This window comes from Copadichromis virginalis, linkage group LG9 (assembly GCF_057382275.1).
Source record: "Copadichromis virginalis isolate Kocher_CV1m ecotype Utaka linkage group LG9, C_Virginalis_male_GT1.1, whole genome shotgun sequence".
Lineage (NCBI taxonomy): Eukaryota > Metazoa > Chordata > Actinopteri > Cichliformes > Cichlidae > Copadichromis > Copadichromis virginalis.
This window is the reverse complement of record NC_140626.1, coordinates 26,062,577-26,079,585: the sequence shown is the minus strand read 5'-3', so window position 1 is coordinate 26,079,585 and position 17,009 is coordinate 26,062,577. Positions and strand designations below refer to the sequence as shown.

Genomic DNA, 17,009 nt, shown 5'->3' with positions numbered 1-17,009 from the left:
ATTCCATTACAAACGACCTTTAGCCAGAATATTTCAGGACTTGTGATTGTACAGCAGCCTAAATCCCTTTTGTTCAAAGGCTATATTGCCAATCTTTAACTCAGCGGCAAATTAAAACAATAAGCAAATGTTTTACTCCAAATCTAGTTAGAGCCTTTTCCCCTACTCTCTGGCTTGCTTTTTGTGCACCAGCTGTTTGCCAGCCATACTTTGGCAAGTAGGCCAAATAGGACTCGGGCCAGAGGTGTGCCAGTGTTTGTGTGTACTGAAGTGGCAAAGCAAGATGAGTGGTTACCAGTGCAGGAATCTGTCCAGCTATAGACAGAAACAGGGGGAATGGAGGCGATGGAAAGCAAGAAATTAATGTAGATTCACAGATTTGAGGGTCGGACCACCCAAGAGGCTTTTTAATAGGACTGTGTGCGAGTGTGCGTGTGCGCGTGTGTGTTAGTTCTGGCATGCATTCATTTACAAGAAACGTGTATGGGAGTGTGGGTATTACTGGCACCGAAAAGTTAGATGGCAGACTTTTTGGGGTCACCCCAGTCCTGGACTTGGCAGTGTCATATTTGCCATCAGTCAGTCAGCGCTTCACACACACACAGACTTTAATGTTGAGCCAGGAGAGGTGTCATCAGTGTTAGATGTTCCTGCAGGTGAGAGTAGCCAGAGATGGGCATTCAAGCTCTCTTACACACACGTGCACACACACACACACACACACACACACACACACACACACACACACACACACACACACACACACACACACACACACGCCTTCAAAGGTCACACTTCATCATTTCCCTTGCCAGCGATAGCTGCTCCTCCTCATGAAAGGAGCGGAGCCCTGATCCCTATGCTCATTAATAACTGTATTTATTATGCTGCCTGGGAATAACATGCATTTCATTTTCTTTCCCTCCCTCTGTCTCTATCATTTACACCCCATCCCTCCCCTCTCTCCCATCCCTTCCCCCTTTCACCTCTTCTGTTTATCTCTCTGTTTTTGTTTTTTTTTTGTTATATACTCCATCTCCTATTTTCTTTCCTGTGCTATTCTGTTTTCTCTTTCTGAGTTTTTAATTATTTTTACTTTATTTTTTTTATTTTTTATTTTTAGACTTTCAGTCGTGCCTGATTTGTGTAGCTCGCAGAGTGCCAACGAAGGAAAGACCCATGCTTCCCACGCACGAGAGCTTCACTACACGTCAGGACCTACAAGGTACACGAACATGTCAGCCGGCAGTGAACTACAAACCGCTGTTCACAGAAAACTTTGCTCTTGATTTTTTTATTGCATCTTTGTTTTAGCATAGCATCTTTCCATATGTGGCTTTTCAAATAAAACTTGGCCCTGCATCAAAAGAATGGTGTAACGATTCTAGTAAGGCAAAGTTCCAGCAGTACCTTATTTGATGTCAACAGCTTGTAAATCACTTTGCACTACAGTTAGGGATTCAAAGAATATCCTTGGTAAAGATCCTTAGGATTGAACAACTTAGTAGACCCAGCTTCCTACCACAGGCTGCTCTCTGGGAGGTAAAGTACCTGCCTGAACGCTGACACACAGACACAGACAGCTGTTTGTGTTTCACCTGGTCTTTGATGTACCCGTACCACTTGTGTGGCACAGACACACACACACACTTAGTCACTCATGTATAGTAATTTACTGTGGTTTCCCACACAGACCTCAGTAGCCATGCATCTAGGCAGGGCTATTATTTATTTGCCTCTTTATTTGGACTGCACAATTTTAAATAATTGCCGTGATTTGTTTTATTCTAGATTGACAGCATTATTTTTCTCTCATATTTTGCTGAAAGTACTGCCTCTACATTCTTGTTATGCCTACAAGAGCTTCTTGGACATGGTGCGGAGCTGTGAATAGTTCTATTATGGATGCTAGTTTGACAAGTCTTTAGTCAGTCCCTATGGCTGTCATTCAAGCAGCAGTGTGCTTGTCACCCTTTCAAATGCATCATACTTTCATTTAAATTGTATTCCAGTGAGGGACAACTGTTACACTGCTGTGACTGTGTTTACACACGCAGCATGAGAGTACTTGTTGGGCTCTAAAGATAGTTGAGGCTGAGCTGCCCTGAACTCATTACCTGCTGTAATGAGTGGTCTTTTTAAATTTATACTGACAGCACTTATAATTGTATTTCCATGTCTAATCCTATATAGTCAGGACCTTCTATTCTGTTTACTAACACAGAAGCCATTTCTAACGTTGGGTAAGCTGTAATTAGAATGTAAACAAAGATTTATAATGTATTCTTTAAGTAATATTAAACCACTGAGATCCTGGCCGAGTCAACAGAAGAGACATTTATTTTTAATGTCGACATTAAATCTTTACATTTGTGTATGTCAACCGAAATGCTTTCCTTTATGACTAAGGTCTCTCTAATCCCGTACTGTGTGCTTAGGTAAGATAACATCCCTAGATACCAGTCTGCTACGAGCATCCATGAAGCCGGGCTGGGAAGATCTTGTGAGGCGCTGCATCCAAAGGTTCCACCTACAGAATGATGGAGAGATGTCTTTTGCAAAGAGACACCAGCAGGAAGGTAATTCCATTAACTATGAGGACAATCGTGTTTAATTTTTTGCTCTGGATATTAGAGTCATTGGGGATGGCTGCATTAGCATGAAACGGTTGTTTAAAGAGGGGCTGCAGCCACATTAAGGAAATGGTCAAATGAAAAGTGTTATTTTGCCATCAATGTGTGTACATGTGTGCCTAGTGCTCCGACACGGCCAGGCGTTCAGCCCCATCTATCGGTTCTCCCTCTCTGACGGAACCATCGTCTCAGCCCACACCAAGAGCAAACTGGTACGCTCGTCTGCCACCAACGAACCTCAGCTCTACATGTCCCTGCACATCCTACAGAGGTATGTCCTACCTGCTCCACGTGAGTCAAAAAGACTGACATAAACCCGAGGCATCAACTTGCTAGCATGTTTTGTCCTGCGAGTTCCCTGCAGCACTGCCTGTTGGCTTCATGGAAATTGTGAGGATGGCACGGTTTTCAAAATATGTGCTTCCAAGTGTTCTTGGTCAAAATCAGACAGCGATATGTTACACCCCCCCAAAGAGAAACAAAACCAGAAAAAAAACCAAAACAAACATATTTTCTCACTTCCTCCTCATGGTAAATTCATGTAGTTGTATTCATACTTTGTCTCATTGTTGGCAAACAGAAGAGTTTTATTACATGTCATATCCCATCCTTGGCATGCACATTGACATTTTTCTTGCAGTATAGTTTATACTGTATAGATTATTTACCCTTTACCCTATTGATTTTCTGCACATCTCATTGTGCATGTATTCATATGATAGTAAAAAGCGTATTTGAAGAAATGCAGAAATGTTCCTTTTCAGTTTAAAGCAGCCAGTTTTCTAAGATTTCTAACTCCCATGTACAACTTTTGGTATTGTTTTTTTCTAATGTGTGTGTTTGTGTTTTAAAATCCAGGGAGCAGACAGTATGTGGAATGGGTCAGGACATGGGCCCTGGCAATCAGGCCACAGGGATGGCTCCCAAACCAATGAACTCTTCCACTCCCTCCATGACTCCTCCAACCCCAGGCAGCTTGCCAGGTTCAGGGCCTCAGGGCCAGGACACTACCATCAGCAGCAACAGCACGCCTTTCTCCCCCCCAGGTCCTGCTGGTCCCAGAGAACCAACGGCTATGGGGGGGCATATGCAGGTCTACCGCTTTGGCTGTCCTCAGCCACACAACCACAATGGGAGCATGCAACCACCACAGCAGGGCCCCAACTGGAGGATGAATAGCCCCTCTCGTGCCAGCCCAAGCCCAGCCGGAGGACCCCATCCACCTCCGCAGAACTCTATGCTATCACCCAGGCACCGAGGGAGTCCTGGGGGTGCAAGCAGCCCTCGTGTAGCAGGGGGTCTGCATTCACCCTTACCAGTGGGGATGTGCAGTGGAGGGCCTGGAGGTGCAGGAAGTAGCACGGCTAGCACCCATGCTAACAGCTATACTAGCAGCTCTCTGTCAGCTCTGCAGGCCCTTAGTGAGTGCCATGGTGTAGGACACGGGCATGGTCCCCCTCATACACATACACTAGGGTCTCCAGACCGGAAAATGGGCTCCCCAGCTGGGGTCACACCAGGGTCAGCGGTAAACGCTCATCTGATGTCAAAACTTGGAGGATCCACCAGTGCTATTGGTGGTTCAGGAGACTCATTTGGACCTCATTCAGAGATGAGTCAGGGACACACCCAGGCCCAAACAGAGGGGAACTTAGTGGAGCCCAAGGAGGAGAGGGATGGACCCCTCGAGGGCCATGATGCTCACAGCCGTGGACATGACAACAAGGGCCACACCAAGTTACTGCAACTGCTCACCACCAAGCCAGAACCCCTGGAGACTCCTCTTTCCCCTGGTGCAGGAGTTGAGGGCAAGGACCAGGCTGGGACAGGGGTCCGGGGTGGCAACACTCACGCCACGTCCCTTAAAGAAAAACATAAAATCCTCCACCAACTGCTTCAGAACAGTACATCCCCCGTGGATCTTGCTAAGCTCACCGCAGAGGCTACAGGCAAAGAGATGGGCCAAGACCAACCCCAGGGTTCCGGTAGTGCTGCTTCTGCGGCAGACATTACTCCTAAGCAGGAGCCATTGAGCCCCAAGAAGAAGGACAATGCCCTGCTACGCTACCTACTGGATAAGGATGACACTGTAATGAAGGACAAGGTCCCTAAGCTAGAGCCTGGGGAAGTGAAAGTCGAAGGGGGCAAACACCCGCAGGTCAAGGCGGAGAAACAAGATGCAGGATACGACCGCGCTGAACAGGTCAGTTTAACGGAGTTAATCTTGTTTCCTGTCTTTTTCTTCTTTGAAATGAGTAAAGGACTAGAGTTACCCCAAAACTAACTGTAACCTCTTTAGCCTGTTGCAAAAAGCAAAAGTTTTCTGCCCTCTATTGCTCCACTTGCCTCTTCTCTCTGTTTTGCATGAATCTGGGTTAGGTAGTAGATGCCACGTCCATGCAGGATGTTGCAGCTAAATGTACAAACAGTCAGGGAATGCAGAAGGCAAACAATATTTGTTGCGCATATATACATTCCGAATGACCAGCATATACACTGAACTCATTGTGTATGCTCTTTATTAATGTATATAAACACATCAGGTCCTTTCACTGCCTGTGTGTTGGCAGCTGAGGGAATCTATCCGCCAGCTTCAAACAACTGTGACATTTGGAAGGAGCCCCTGTGGTTCTTCAGCCATTTGATCCTGGTTGCTTTTGGCCAGATTCCTCAGGTTTGGCACCGTGCTCAGATCAAGACTGGCGCTGAAAGAGAGAAAGGAGTCAAAGGAAGTGAGCGGGCAGAGTGTTGCTGGTGAAACTCAAAATTTCTTTGTAGCTGATGTTCTAGCAAGGCAGAGTGTTTAGAACAACCTGCTGATGCCCTAATGCAGGAAAGAAACCCGGCATCACAGACACTCACAAGCTTTCATACAGGAAACCTGCACATGACACGCTCTACTAAACACCTATGCAAGCCTGCAAGTGTCATTCTATCACATACTCTTCACTGCTAAACCGCAGAATTACAATAAATGACATATAATTACATAAATGCCCTTCCTTTTCTTTTCTGTCTCTGTATCATTAGCTTCCTCTTCTTCGACCAGTCACGTAGTCTGGGTTGCATGCATGCCATTTAAATGTCAGTAACACTGAACAGAGGTCACATTTTTTTGTCAAAGTGCATGTTCATTTTTTTTATAAAAAGGTAATCTGTGTGCAAACTGTGCTTACTGTGGATCAGGGTGCAGATAACCTGGTTTGATTGTCCAATTTGAAATGTCCGCCTACAAAAGAATAACCTGCGTCAGAGTGGGTTTTAAGGGAATTTATAAAAATCAATCTTTTTTTTATTATTATTATTTATTTTTTAATATATTTTAGGCTTTGTTTGTTTTTTTTCTCCATTCACAGAGAGACAGCGGCACCGACTGTCACGCAGCTATGCACGCTCGCAGTGTATGTACAGTATGTGCTCGTGTGCTGGGGTACATAATGTGAAGAAGAGGGAAAGGTGATTGGTTGGATAATACAGTAAGAGCCGCTGTTAAACTGAACAAAGAACGGGAGAGGAGAGCGGTGTAGATACCCCCAGGAGAGGCCAGCCTCGGCAGGCAGAGTGAAAATGATGAGCCATATGCTCCTGCATGTCCTCTCTGCTACCATGGAGATAGAGGGGAGAGGGAGTGGTGTGTTTGCAGAACGTGCAAGAAACAATAAAGAGAATTAGAAATTGAGAGAAATCCAGGTTTTAATGTGTAATGCCAAAGGGTTTTATTTTGTGGAAGTGGCCAGTATACAAGGGAACACAGTTAGACTGTATTTTAAAAGGATTTCGTTTGCCCTACATTTAAAGTGCAGCTGAAATGAGGGAATTCTGGGTTTTTGCCTTTAGTACGTTAACACACTCACGACTTAATGTGGTGACACATTCCAGTTTAACAGATCTCATTAACTAGAACAAGAGCATTTTGTTAGACGTGCACTAAGCTGAGGCTTCATTAGAGCCTTTACATGTGTGTGAGTGGGCTTCTGTTCCTTACTGGTGACTTGCTGCTTGGCCATGTGTGAGAGCTGACTGTACTAGTTTGAGTCCACTCATCCTCCTCTCCACTAACCTCACCCACTATTTTCTCGCTGACGCTCCTTCCCTTCCTCTGCCTTTCTCGTCCTCATGATTGTTGAGGGCTGAATTATTGATGGCTGGAGCAGAGCTAAATGAGAAATCAGAGCAGAGCTCTGATGGAGTTATGAGTATGGCTGAAAACAGGGGTGGTTCAGACTTGTACCAAACTGCCGATCAGATCGACTATTAGCGATTGACGAGGCAGTTAACAGATATTTTCCCTGACAATGATAATCTTTGATATTAAATCCGTAAAAGTGACTCTGCTCTTTAATCCCTAATTTAAGGAAGTCAGTTTGTTATTCCTTCATCCGATCTTTAACTTCATTTTTCATGTGCTTGCTCATGACCAAAGCATCTGGCTTTGTCACATGTTCGCTGTGTCACATCTGCCAAATAAGATTAGAAGTTTAGGTGACAATGAGGTAATAGGCTGTATCTGACTCACTCTCTTACCTGCTTCACTATCTTTACATTTTCTGTTTTCTTAAGACTATCTCTGAAGCTAAAATTGACTTCTTATTGTACCATATATACACCAATAGACCACACCGTCAAAACCACCTACATTGTTGTGGTGCACCGTGTTCCCCGTTGAGACATGGTACTCACATTATGTCTGAGTGTGTGCTTTTAGGTTCAGTTTCAGGCACCAAGAAGTTTAAAGTAGATCTATTTCTTCAAGTTGTTAGGTTCTTCTTTCCAGCATGTTCCACAGATGCTCAGTGTGATTGAGATCTGTGAAATTTGGAGGCCAAGTGAAAACTTTGAACTCACCACTATCGTTCTTAAATCATTCTTGAGGAATTTTTATGATGCAAACATTATCCATCCGAAAGAGGTCACTCCCATCATGGATTAAGGTGTTTCTGTGGTCTTAATATTTAGCTAGGTGATATATTTTAAAATATATCACATCAATCCGTGAATCTAAAGTTTCTCAGTTGAATATTCCCAGAGTATTAACGTACCTTCACCAGCTTGCCTTCTGCCTTCTCTTCCCAGGGTTAAAAGCCCACAGGTGGTCAGACTAGGCCACATTCCCCAGTAGTGGTGCTTTCAGTAGTGGACATGGGGCAGCATGCAGGTTTCACCAGTTTTTACAGTAACTCTCAGACTAGTCTTCACTTCCTTTGGTGGCTTCTTTGAGCTATCACATTTTGGCTCTTCACAAAGTGAGTCCAAGTTTTTTTCCGTTGCCTATTTTTCCTGCGTCCACCAATGTAACTTCAAGAACTAGCTGATCAATCGACACCTAATTTTGGATCTAACTGGGGGGAAAAAAAGAAAATTGGTTTAAATTCTGCTTCTAAAAAGCTAGAATTAAGCTAGTCTCAAAAAACTGATTTATTCAAAAAAGTAAATCAGAATGACTGAAATAACTTTTCTGCACCAAATGCAGAAGCAGAAAATCTTCACTTGTACTCCCAGTTAAATGTCAGATGTCTGTGCAAGTGTTGCAATTAATGTTGGAGCCATGTGTTGTCCTGACTTTTATTTTATTTAACACTTGTTTACATTTAGGTAACAAAAGAGCAGCATGACTCTGGGGTGACTTTTTCCTTTTTCCTTACTTGACAGTGCCACTTCTGCTTTTCTTGGCCTTTCTCACTTCCCTTTCCTATAAAATTTCATGCGCTATATCATGGCTTCTGGAGGGCTCCTGTGTCCTTTTGAAGTCCACATCACCATTAGGGCACTGGACGTTTAATGGAAGAGTTGGAGATTACTCGCATGTCACACTCGCAGTGTTGGTCCGTTACTAAATACCAGTACTTTGAAAGCGTGCTTTGAAATTGTATGTTAACTAATGTTTCGAATACAACTATTGCAACAGATAACAGAGTTTTTAAGTAGTGCTTTTTGTAGTTGCCATTTGGATTTTTTTTTTCTGCTGGACCTTTTAAAGACTCAGTAAAGAAGTTGTTAGGTCAAACATCACGAGCGCTGGAATAGTTTACTTGCAGTTTACTTTGATGCCTTTTATGATACAAGTGCTGTTTATAACTCACATGTGGCTTCAACTTACAACTAGCCATGTGTCCCACTTCATATATATATTGTGTATTTGTCCTACAAAGGCTGCTGGAAATGTAAATCAGCTCTGCAGTGAAAAATGATCCTTTTTATGGTTTTAAAATCTTTGATTTCTTTCATTATTTTGTTTTAAATGAAATACAGTAAAATGGTGAGAGATGCAGAAAAGGAGGGCTCACATTGCATTACATGCACCGACATGCATTTGAAAGTGGAGTGTAACATGAATTGATAGAAATGGGACCCATTAAGGGTAAAAGCAACTGGAGAAGTGGAGAGAATAGAAAATGGGAGGAGAGAGAATTGAAGAGGAGGAGGAGGAGGAGAGCAAACTGAGAGTGTACAGAAGCATTACATCATTCCTGACCTCATTAGGGCTTTTCTCTCTCCCACCACCACCGCCACCCCTCACTCTGTTACTCTCTCTAGCTTTCCTACATATCCTGTCTGCTTCTAGCTGTGATCAGCTATGTGCGGCTGTCTATATTCGGCTGTACTGAGATACTATTTAAATAAAATCTTCCAAGATGTAAAATAAATAAATAAATAAGAAGTGCATTTGGGCATAACCGAGACGAGGCTGCAGTCCTTGAGCCGTCTAGATAATTTGTTCTATCAGGCATATTTGGCAGCCTTCTATCTGTAGCAGCAGTTACATGCCCAACAAATACATGTCATTGTCAAGTACAACATTGAAACAGTGCTGGTGTGCTGCTTTCCTGCTGTACAGTATGTCATGATCAGGGGATTCAGTGATTCTGTATGTGCTGCACTCTGGTGGACAGTTGCAGCTAGTGCAACTTATTTACTCAAAGTCCCTCAAGCCTCGCTAGAAAGTGCCCGGATCACTTTTGTGAAATTGTAGTTTCTTTTTGGTTGTTGCTTATTAATGCTTTGACAGTTGTTGTTTTTTTTTTAAAGGGTGTGGGTTGCCGAGATGTTTTACTGAGCTGCATTATTCAAGAGTTCCTGTTATTGTGTCCTCCGCATCTGTGACAGAAAGATAAATACACGCCATGCCAGTGTTGTGAAACGGACACTAAGAAGTTTATTCTTTTGTGGTTCTTCCAGTTCTTTTGTTCAAGATCAGGTCCACAGCATGCCCTTGTGTTTGAGTGTGTGTGGAGAAATGAAACAGAAATTGTATAGAGAGTCCAGCTGTGTATGAATGCAGCTTCAGGCTGCAAAGAGTTGGCTCAGTACAGCTGTTACAGTAAGGAGGCAGAGAGGAGTTCAAACAGTTGGCATTAGCCCGACTGCTGCTTATATCTGCTCTACTGTTTTATTTTGGCAGGACAAAGTTTAAGTAGCCACATGTTTTCTGTATTTGTTTTCTTAGTTCAGTGGGAGTAAAATTTTGGATTTAAAAGTAGAGAAGTTGTAATAAACCTCCTGAAAGAACCACTCAGCAAGCGCAAAGTAGAATGAGAATCTGGGAAGCTAAGTCAAAGTGAAGTCTGGCCTAGATTTGATGTAAAGTGCTCCATTTTTTTTTTTCTTCTAGTTATCCTGTTTTATAAACAAGGCCAATCCCACTGAAAGACACCTCGTGGAAGTTTGCTTTCGGTAGATGTGCTTAATAATAATTTAGATTTGTGCATTTACAGGTGAATGAGTGAAGGGTTTCTTAATGGGAGCCTTAACAGCAAATTTAATTCACTTTTTTCCCCCCACTTGTCTATCTGTCCTCTAGTCATCGGAGCTGGATGACATCCTGAATGACCTGCAGAACGCTCAGCCACAGCTCTTCTGTGAGCCGCGGCCTGTTTCGTTGCCCAGTCCCATGGACAAACAGAACATCATCAATGACATCCTGCAGATGTCCGAGAGCAGTCCTGTCATGGCTGCACAGCCGCAACACCGGGGCCTTGGGCCCGGCATGGGACCCACTAGTGAGTCCCTTTCTTTGTTTGAAAAACAGAAAAAAGTGCACTAACCACATTGTATATTCATAAAATACTCCAATGAGCATGCAGGAATAAGCTGCATTTATTCCTGTCTTCAGACTTTGGTGGTGTTCGACCAGGCCAGCCAGGAAGGGGTTTGTCTGTTAGAAGTGTGTCTCTGGACGTGAATATGTCCCCCCAGCAGCCATCATTACAGTACCCCATAAGGACCACAAGCCCATACACTGTTATGCAGCAACAGCAAGGCATGGTGGGGAACCATGGCATGATGGGTAACCAGGCTGCTATGGTCAATGCAGGTAGGTGTGATGGTTATGATTTGCAGAAGCTTGTATTTGTCTGAATGTGTGTGATACTGCCTTCACACCTCACTATATCCTAAAAAAATGAATTAAATCCATGTTTAAATGCTTGTTTATGCTCAGATTGCTGGATGAAAATATTCAGTCTGTAAGAGTGGCTTATCTTGTTACTGTGCAGGTATTTAGCTACCAGAAGCTTTGTTTTAGTTTTGTAGTCTAATGATAAATCACATTTGAGCAGGCTTTAGCTGCATGAAGGAAACCCTGAAACATTGGCCGTCTTGCTCGGAGGCTAAATCTTGAGATCATTGTTTCTCAGATTACATAGCGCTGAATGTGTTTCCTCAGTTTAGATTGACTGTCTGTAATGAATCTCTTTTCAGTTTTTGACAGGTTTTTGTGAAGTGTGATTTCCACCTTTCAATCTCACAACAGCCAAACAAGTAGAGACAGAAATGTATTTTTCTTCTCCTAGATAACTGTGGTAACACTTAGAGCTGCTCCTGAGTTCTGAGGAAGGACTTCGTTCCTCGTGTGTGTCGCTCACCCTTTAACGTATCATGCCATGGCACTGTGACTCACTTCCTGTGACAGGAAACAATCACCCACACTGGCACAAAGTTCTCTGACTGCTACTCCCACATATTAGTCTTTCCTCCTTATGTAGCATCATGGGGGCAGCGGGCATCTACTGAAATCTGTCCTGAGATTTTTCTCATTGGTTCTTATCTTCGTGTGTGTGTGTTCCCCCAGCACTGATGGCTCCAAGTGGTCCACGGCCAGGCATGCAGCAGCAGGAGGGCTGGGTAGGCCCAGCTTCTGCACCTCCTATAGGAGCGCCGGGCCCTGGCCATCAAAATGCCATACAGGGCAGGACGGGACCCAGTGGTACTCCCATGAGGCCCAACAGCCAACCAGGGCCCCGACAGATGATGCAGTCTCCAATTATGCCTAATAGTAAGAGCGCTGTGTACCAAAAAAATACATATTACAATGTTTTAAATGCAGAAAGAACCACACTGCTGGTTTTCAGACTGAGCAATGCAATAAAGCTATTTCCCAGCCCCTAAGAGAGTACCAGATTCTCCAGCATGTCAGTATAGAAACCCAGAACAAAATTACTTGTACTTTGTGGAAATTAGATCTGAGTTGTCAGGTGTGATCCATCTAAAACTCCTTAGCAGATATCTACTTGTCATACTTGTAAAAGCTGCCATCTAGTGGTTAACCACAGTGCAGCACATGGCGTTAACTCAGATCTGCTACCCTGCACGTTCCTTTATTTTAAAGAGTATTCACTCTTGATTCATCATGACCCATAAGTACTTCACTGTCTAATATTTAGCCAATCTTTTTTTTTTCTTCTCTATTTAGCCCAACCAGATATAGACATTGGAATGGTTGGTGACCATTTCTCACAACAACAGGCTCCACCCAACCAGACGGCCCCCTGGCCAGACAGCATGATGCCAATTGATCAGACAGCTTTTGTAAACCAGAGCAGGTAAGCTCATTACCAGCGTAGCTCAGTGGCATAATTTTACACAGTTAACATTTTTATTCTCATCAGACTTCTATATTTTTTAATAGTTTAACTGTTGGTCTAAATGTTTGCTGTGGCATATACAAGACAATGTTTTTAAAATATTTGTTTGTCTCCTCTTCGCTCAGGGCTCCACCCCAGGATGATCTGCTGTGCAATACAGGGCTCAGCTCAAGTGATGGCAGTGCAGTGGACGAGGGGGCTCTGATGTCTCAGCTGTACACCGCACTAAAAGACTTTGATGGCCTGGAGGAGCTCGATCGTGCTCTGGGGATCCCTGCTATGGTAGAACAGGTGGGATTTCCATCCTGCCAAACCTACATTATAACATTCTTGGTTTTTAAGTGATGTTTTATTATTTTTGTTTGTGGTGCTGCATTTTTTTTAATAATATATGGCTGCCTGTTTCAGAGCCAATCACTGGAGCCAGACCAGTTCCCCCAGGAACCCTCGGTGATGTTGGATCAGAAGCCCCCCATGTACACCCAGCAGTTCGGTCCCCCAGCATCACACATGGCACCGAGAGGCTACCCTGGTGGCCCCATGCAAGAGCCAGGTTTCCACCCGATGCCTGGCCAGATGGGTCCACGGCCAGGTTTCCAAATGATGCGAATGCCGGCCCGGCCAGGACTCAGGCCTACTGGAGTCGTCCCCAACCAGCCCAACACACTACGACTGCAACTCCAGCACCGGCTTCAGTCACAGCAGGTGCACATGAATCTAGACTGTCCTGACACTGCTGGAAGTACTCTTGCTCACTGATTCTTGACTCTACTATAACCTCTCTCTTTAGGATCGAGAACACACGGACAGGAATTGTGTTTTTATCCTTGAGGGTGACATTTTAGCAGCTTCGATGACAACATAGGAACTTTTAAATCTACCTGCCACACATTAGGCTTCCAGTGGACTTTAGCCTAATTCTAATGTAAAACTATAGATTATGTTATTTTCAAATCCTGATTAACAGTGTCTTCATAAAAATTAGATTATTTAAGGGTTTTAACCCTCCAGGGTCATGGATATAATTGGCCATTTTTTCCTACTTTTAATTTACTTTATACTTTTAAAATTAAGTATAAAGTTGAAATTATTTTTTTAAACTATGAAAACCACAAATATGTTTAATGCATCATATTCATAACTTGAAATGCAAATATAAATTGTTGTTTGCTAAATTTGTACACAGGCATGAAACCTTCGAGGTGTGTGACTCCTGTTGTCCACCTGCAGATAGCGTGTACATTTCAATCTGCCTTTGGTGGCTTTTTGGCCATTTCTGATATTCAGTAGTGGCTTCATTGACACACAACGAGCGGCCTCATTGTTTTGACACACACAAACAAAAACATGACTACACTACACACTAACTGTAGAATCCAAACATGCTAAATGTCTCGAAACTTGCTATTTATATCGCTCTCTTTTGCCATTACTTTCATTTTTTTCTCCTTTTCCTTAGCAACCAAATACCACATGTTGCCATAGAAGTGTGTGATTGGTTGATGTGATGTATTTTTCCACCAATAGGAAAGGTGTCTTGTTTTTGTTTTGTTTTGTGTTAGTGCTTTGAGGGCTTTCCTTGAAAATCCTGTTTGTTTGTTTGTTTGTTTGTTTGTTTTTGTTTTTTTAGACACACAGCATCTCCGTCAGCTACAGAGGGTTAAAAAGTGTATATTTCTCTCTGTAACAACCATTTTCCTCTGTTTTTTCTTCCAGCAGAATCGCCAACCAATGATGACTCAGATGAGCGGTGTGTCAAATGTGAACCTACCTCTTAGAACTAATGCTCCAAACCAGGTATATGCCCACTATCATTACATGAGCCGCCTGCACAGACATGTTGTGACTGTAGGTAGGGTTCATCTCTTTAATAGCTTGCAGTAAATTAAAGGCTATGATGTCAGTGTTGTGTAGACTTGCTTTTTGTAGATGCTGTTAGTGGGGGTTTTTGTTTTGTTTTTTATATTCAAACCACCTCTCTTACTTGAAGGGAACCATCAATGCTCAGATGTTGGCACAACGTCAGCGGGAGCTGCTGAGTAATCACCTGAGACAGAGGCAGCAGCAGCAGCAGCAGGTGCAACAGGCCCAGCAGGTCCAGCAGCAAAGGAGCATGGCCATGAGGGCTCAGGGCCTCAACCTGCCTCCCAACATGGCCGCCGGAGGCATGAGTAACCCTCGGAATCCCCAGGCCAACCCCCAGCAGCTCCCCTACCCGCCCAGCTACGGTACCAGTACAGGCCTGGCTTCGTCACCTCCCCCTACCAGCTCCTTCCCCTCTCCTCTCTCCCCCAGCCTGCCCTCTCTTACCCCCAACCTCCACCTGCATGGCACTTCCTCCTCTTCCTCCACTCCCTCCTCCTCCTCACAGATGATGATGGGAAACACAAACATGATGGGCGGACAGTACGGGGCCGTACTCAGCCCCCAAATGCAGCACAGTGCCTTTCAGTTTCCCAACTCAGGTACTGCTCCACCACCCCAGCCAACCACACACCTCACCCTACTACCTGTGTTCGTGTTCGTATGTGTGTGTTGATGTGACCACCTGAGCTGCTTCATGTGCTTTTTGGTAGCTGCTATCATGCGATTTGTAACTTTATATACTGATGACTAGAATAATCAGCTTCCATTGCATCATGCAAATCATACTTAATATTCTCCCCTTTAAAACGGAATAACTTGTGAGTAGTTGTCTGTAAGTGTGGCCATATGTCTTTATTATTTTGTGCGCTGTCCAAAAAGGGTGACCTGGCTATTCACTCTTGCTCCACCAGGGGACACTAGAAGCACAATAAAGCATTATTTCATGCTCCACACTGATGCCAAACTCTAAATATTGTGATCAGTAAGGACATGAATCATCTCTGGTACCTGTCAGTCTAACAGCTTGACATGCAGCCTGGGTATGATCTATATAATTTGGTAATCTGGTTTGTTAGAGAACTTTTTATTTATGGCTTGTGGGTGCCTGCAGAGCAATAGTTTCATCTCTCTCTCCCCTTTCTCCCTCCTGACCTATCTCCCAATCCATTTTCTTTCTAGTTCTCTGCCTTCTATTTGTCACATGCATGACGGAAATATAAATTTTGGCTAATAATTCTGGAATGGGCTATTATCGCGTGAGGTGCTCGTCAAAGTGTTTTGTCTTTATGTGGCATGTTTGTGTCATTTGCATGGAGTCGACTACACTTCCTTACTCATTGCATTGGTTTATTAACAAGTCTCCGTGGGTTGAGTCGGGCTGACCTCTTTTGATCCACAGGTATGAGCCAACAGGCAGATGGAACATTTGGAGGTCCCGGCACACCACAGAGCCCTCTGCTTTCACCCCGCATGGCCCACACACAGTCCCCAATGATGCAGCAGGGCCAGCAGAGTGCTGCTTTCCAGGGTTCCCCTGACATGAATGGATGGCCGCAGGGTAATATGGGAGTCAACAGGTAAGGATGGCTGATGCACCTCATTACAGCATCAGTTCATGTTGTCAACTCGAGTTCTATGAATATATGCGTAGCTATTTTTAGGAAGGGCTCGTGAGGAGATTCATGATTATCAACAACATTGTTGATATCCATAGAGAGTATTGACATCCATTATCCATAGAGTTGTTTGTACCACTTGTTAAAGATGAAAAACTTGCCAGATTTCTCTGGCTGACCGAGCAGGTCACACCCCAAAGTGAGTGTTGTCACGTACTTTTCTTTCTGCATTCATATTATTGATTTTGTGTTTACTTACACAACTTCTCTCTCCTCCGCAGTATGTTCTCGCAGCAGCAGGCATCGCCGCAGTTCAGCCAGCCGAATAACAGCAACATGTACAACGGCAATGGCATAAACCTCAACAACGCGTCACTGGCCTCCAACATGGCAACCAGCAGCATGGGCCAGATGGCCGGACAAATGAGTGTCACGTCCATGGCCTCGGGTCCCTCACCTGGCTTGCCCTCCATGGGGCAAGAACAGGTAAATACTTTCAGGCCAGTCCAGATACATTGGTCCTTTAAATGAGACAACATTAGGAAGCTTTTTTATATTTTTTTTCTAATTGTTAGAGCAAAAATGGTGAAACTTGAGTGGTTTAGGAAATACCCACTGGTGTTTCTCATCCTTTCACAGTCGGGCATCATCGGGCTTGGCCTGACCGAATTAGAGGTGTTCAGGGGCTCCTGTAATATCCTCAGGGTATCTCTTTACAGTCGTACTCTGTAGAAATCAGTTCCAGGTTAACTGAATGGACCCCACAAAGTTTTACACAGTAATCAGGGGACCAAGAAATACTAAAAGGCTTTTCTCTCCACTCCTGGCTTCTACTATCAGTGTTTGTCTTATCATACGACCCCGAGTGTTTGGGTACACTTACTGAACCAGCAGGCTAGTGAATAATTTAGTTGTTTACGTAACTCTTCCTTGCTGTAGTTCTGCTGCATAACTTGAACTTAGAGGTCAGTGATGTAATTAGCAATGTGCACTTCCAAGCCGGAGCGTTGAGACTGTAGACGGCTAAAGACGGG

The 17,009-nt window shown here is 43.9% G+C and overlaps 1 protein-coding gene across 7 annotated transcripts in view; it reads left to right on the top strand.

The window, feature by feature from the left end:
• ncoa2 (nuclear receptor coactivator 2) overlaps nucleotides 1–17,009 on the top strand; it is a 61,611-nt gene that overhangs the window by 40,436 nt on the left and 4,166 nt on the right. For 3 of the 7 annotated variants that reach the window (XM_085468486.1, XM_085468487.1, XM_085468485.1), the window contains 14 exons: nucleotides 1,124–1,225; nucleotides 2,439–2,579; nucleotides 2,757–2,904; nucleotides 3,492–4,836; nucleotides 10,432–10,630; nucleotides 10,744–10,944; nucleotides 11,701–11,904; nucleotides 12,322–12,451; nucleotides 12,619–12,784; nucleotides 12,902–13,198; nucleotides 14,210–14,290; nucleotides 14,484–14,958; nucleotides 15,759–15,936; nucleotides 16,257–16,461. In XM_085468486.1, coding sequence (XP_085324612.1) covers nucleotides 1,124–1,225; nucleotides 2,439–2,579; nucleotides 2,757–2,904; nucleotides 3,492–4,836; nucleotides 10,432–10,630; nucleotides 10,744–10,944; nucleotides 11,701–11,904; nucleotides 12,322–12,451; nucleotides 12,619–12,784; nucleotides 12,902–13,198; nucleotides 14,210–14,290; nucleotides 14,484–14,958; nucleotides 15,759–15,936; nucleotides 16,257–16,461 — 3,872 coding nt within the window. The remainder of the gene's footprint in view (nucleotides 1–1,123; nucleotides 1,226–2,438; nucleotides 2,580–2,756; nucleotides 2,905–3,491; nucleotides 4,837–10,431; nucleotides 10,631–10,743; nucleotides 10,945–11,700; nucleotides 11,905–12,321; nucleotides 12,452–12,618; nucleotides 12,785–12,901; nucleotides 13,199–14,209; nucleotides 14,291–14,483; nucleotides 14,959–15,758; nucleotides 15,937–16,256; nucleotides 16,462–17,009) is intronic. The other 4 variants (XM_085468489.1, XM_085468491.1, XM_085468488.1 and 1 more) reach the window with 4 other exon arrangements.